The sequence below is a fragment of the Fulmarus glacialis genome, unplaced genomic scaffold (genome assembly GCF_000690835.1).
Source record: "Fulmarus glacialis isolate BGI_N327 unplaced genomic scaffold, ASM69083v1 scaffold9003, whole genome shotgun sequence".
Taxonomy (NCBI): domain Eukaryota; kingdom Metazoa; phylum Chordata; class Aves; order Procellariiformes; family Procellariidae; genus Fulmarus; species Fulmarus glacialis.
The window spans coordinates 118012-121824 of NW_009201074.1; the positions used below are offsets into that span (position 1 = coordinate 118012).

The 3813-nt window shown below is 42.5% G+C and overlaps 1 protein-coding gene across 1 annotated transcript; it reads right to left on the reverse strand.

The window, feature by feature from the left end:
• Positions 1-3175: 3175 nt before the first annotated feature.
• On the reverse strand, positions 3176-3808 carry MIS12 (MIS12 kinetochore complex component). Its single transcript, XM_009573813.1, has one exon. It carries the CDS (start codon positions 3806-3808, stop codon positions 3176-3178), a length of 633 nt encoding a protein of 210 aa, XP_009572108.1.
• Between the last annotated feature and the right edge of the window lie 5 nt (positions 3809-3813).

Sequence of the window (3813 nt, forward strand, 5' to 3'; positions counted from 1 at the left end):
CTGCACGTCCTGATCCAGCTTTCTGCAAACACGTGCGTGGTCTCTCATGGCATGCAATTCCCAAAGAAAAGTGTCTCCTACTCATTAAGGATAAAACAACTGATTTATCTGAGGAGACACTTGACAATTCTTGGTGCACGTGAAAGTTGTGGAAAGGGGGAAAAACAAACCAGACTTCTCTGCAAGCGAAGCCTTGGGCCAGTGGCCGGGTGCCCTCTGCTGCCAGCCTCCCCGGGCCGGCGGCGTGGTCCTGCCGTGCTGGCTCCGCAGCGTTTCAGGGAGCTCCGGGCCGGCTCCTGCCCTGGTTTCAGCGATGGGGCTCAACAATTTTGCTTCGTTGGCGCTACTTGAGCCTTGTTGGTAATTTCGCCCTGTGACAGCATTTTCAGTGTCGTACCATAACGTTGGCATTAGGTGAGCTCCCGTGAGTGCCACCCCCTCTCTGCTAAAATGCCTGTGGATATCCAGTTCATTCACTGTTTTATTGAAAATGTTATTAAAAAAAGGACTTTCAATGCTTATTTGCATTTCATAGGTAAGCATTTAAAAAAATAGCATTATTCCCTCTCACAAAACAATTGTTCTTCAATGTACTGCTACCACATGTGTTACTGAAATATGCTGGATCTCCTGGTGAGGCTTTTTATTACTCTTTGGGAAGGATTATATTTGGCAACAGCCTTCACCGTGTATCCTGCCCCCACCCGCAGTTAAAGACTTTCATTCTTTAAATTGATTTTATGAACAAAAATGAAGAGGAGAAATTAGGTTACAGGATTTTAATAGCAGTTGAATTTAAGAAGCCGGTATCTCCAGAGGGATCATGGCAAAGTTCCTTTTTTTCTTCCCAGATCTGCTCTTCACCATAGGTCATTTATTTCAGCTAAACGGTTTTGTCACCAGACCACGAGCATTTAATCTCGGCTGAAAAGAAGCTAAACAAAGAGCTCAGTGTAATAGATCTCCTATTGAGAACCTCTATTAGGTGTAAATGGCAGTCTTACGTGTTCATATTAATGATTTGTTCATACACCAAAAAAAAATCCCAACCCCTTTTTCAGAAATAAATACCTTAAAAGATCTAATTCAACGGAAGAAATCAGGTCACCCTTTAACCCACCGGTGCCTCAATACCAAAGCATTCCACAGCGATGCAAACCCGAACGTGCAGATGCTGAAATGTTGCATGAAGATATGTGAAGACCTTCATGTTCAGGATGTTCCCCCTCCGTGTGCAGCAATGCCTTTATTCAGGATTGCAGACAGAAAGGAAAAGGTTTCCGACACATCAGTACCGTCTTTCACACCACTTTTCCCTCCTCTTTATTACTAATACAAGATGCCAATAATTTTGAGGACTTCAATGACTATATCGTGACATTACGAGATTTGGGCAGGAACTACCCTGAAATGTGCCCTGAAGAACAGGCAGCAATCGACTGTTTCATCCCCCTTTGTCAAATCCTTGCTTGTAGTTCTTCTCTTGTGGAACCGTTCATGGGCTTTTTGGGTTCAAGTTATCACTTTGTTTCTCAGGCTTTCCAAATGTTACTTGTTACAGTTTAGCATGAAATGAAGCAATATCTGCGTAACTGCATTCAATTTACAGGCTACTGGCTGCTTGATTTCTGCAACAAAACTGATGGTAACCGTATAAAACGAAGATTTTCAGCAAGATTATCTACAGTGGACATTGTATTAATCATGACATATTTCTACTCTTCAAACTTCAAGTTAGAGAATATTAGGTAACTTTTAAGTCACTAAGTTGTTTCCTAAACAAGCCACTTAATTTTTATCCAATTCCCTATTTTTCCCTCCTCTGAACTCCAGCCTCCACGTAGGCTAACGTTCACTGCAGAAGTCTAGAGCTCAACGTCAGGAATTAATTCCTCTGTGAGGATTTCAAGAGTGGCCACCGAGTCTCACAAGTCTCCAGCCACGCATCGAGGTAATGTATGTTTAAAGATACTGGTTTTACCAAGCTGATTCTGTAGGAAGTCTTCAGAAGTCAGGGAAGAAAGAATTGCAAAGTGTATTTTATGCTTTTAATACTTTTTTTTTTATTCCAGTAACTTCTAAATTATTCACAAGGTTAATGTCTTTCAAACACCTACGCTAGTAAAGTAGAAATTAGTATTGATATTTCACACTACGTCTGTACAGATTTAAAACCTGCTGATGCCAACGGAAAGATGCACGTAGACTGTGATGTATTTTGAAGCAAGGACAGACAGAATAAGCTGAATTAAGGGACTTCAAAGAACTCAAGCACATCAGTCAGTCTTCACAACATTTGTATGGGAAAATCTGATTAAACATGAATAAAATGAACTTCACTACTTAGTAGAAAAAGGACAGTGGACAACAAAAATAAAAACAAACAAACAAAAAATATATATAAAGCAACATATGCTAAAGTAGACAAAGTGATTGAGGTGCTAGTTTCCTCCAGTGGCTTCTATATTTTCGATCTATGGAGCAGCACGCTGTCCTTGCTTAAAGAAAACACAAGCTACCTCTTTGCAACGACATGTGAAGCGGTAAGTAACCCCGAGATTTCAGGAACTGAGTTGAAATTCAGTATTGATGGAAACAGATCTATTTCTCATCAGAGCCTTGACAACAGCATCACTGTCTAGCTCTTCTCCACGGAATTCCTAGTTGTTGGCTTTTAAAACACAGCGAGCAGCACCTGAGCCGTAACAAGACAGTGCCTGTGCCATACAGCTCCTTCGGGAAGCGGGTGCAAAGTCCCGATGTCCTCACTGACAGAAACATCGACTCTGAACTGGAATCAGTCTGGAAATTCGCTTAGACATTCTTACAGGTCTTACTTAGGCATTCTTTTTTTTTTTTTAATAATCCTTAAAATAAACAAATGCTATGTTGTGTTCAGAGTTAATGTTCATAAGATCAGGAAGGTACGTGCACAGCCAGGTTATCCAACCCAAAACTTATTCCCAATCACCAGTTTCAGAGTTGCATTTTACAGGCTTTTTCCTCTCCCTCCTTCCCTGGGAGGTGCTAAATAGGTGCAAACGGACACAGTTCAACAGCTTTTAGTCTAGATCCTGGCAGGATTAGAGGAGTAAGGGATTAGGGGAGGTGCTTCTGGAAAGATAAGCCCCTACAAGCTGTCTAAATGATTTTTGTTGCCTTTTCAGAATTTCCATTACAATAACTGATCATGCTTCTTTATTTTTTTGCTTTTCTTTTCAACATCTTTCAGCACATCTTGCAGTTTCTTAGCGTTCTGTGTCAAGAATGCAAAGCTTTCTTTGAAGTTGCATGTCCCGTGCTCCCTACAGATATTCTCAAGCCCATCGAACCATTGCAAAATCTTCTCAAGCTCAGCCCGAACAGCCTTCTGTTCTTCCAGTTCTGCTCGCAGTGCCTGCCCAGCAGACGCCTCAGCCCTGTACTGCTTCTGCAGCTGATGGATCTCATCCTGAAGCGCCTGGAACTGTTCTTTGCTGTAGGGGTACTGCTCGTGGACCTTGTCCTCGGGAAGGAGCACGTTCTTAGGGATGTTTAACACCAGCTGCAGAAGCACTTCTTCCATTTTACTGAAGAGTTTATCAAAGTGCTCCTTCATGAAGAGAAGAAATTTCTCCGTGCTTTTCCGGATTTGGAAGGGGCTGATTTTACAGTCGGGAAACCCCTCCAGCTTCTTCAGGATTACGCTCTCCACCACCAGCATCATTTCGAAGAGGTAGTCCTGGAACGCGATGTAGACGCGCAGCATGCACGTCTGGGGGGTGAAGCCAAAGAACTGCGCTTCGTAGGCCATGGGATTGACCGACATGGTGG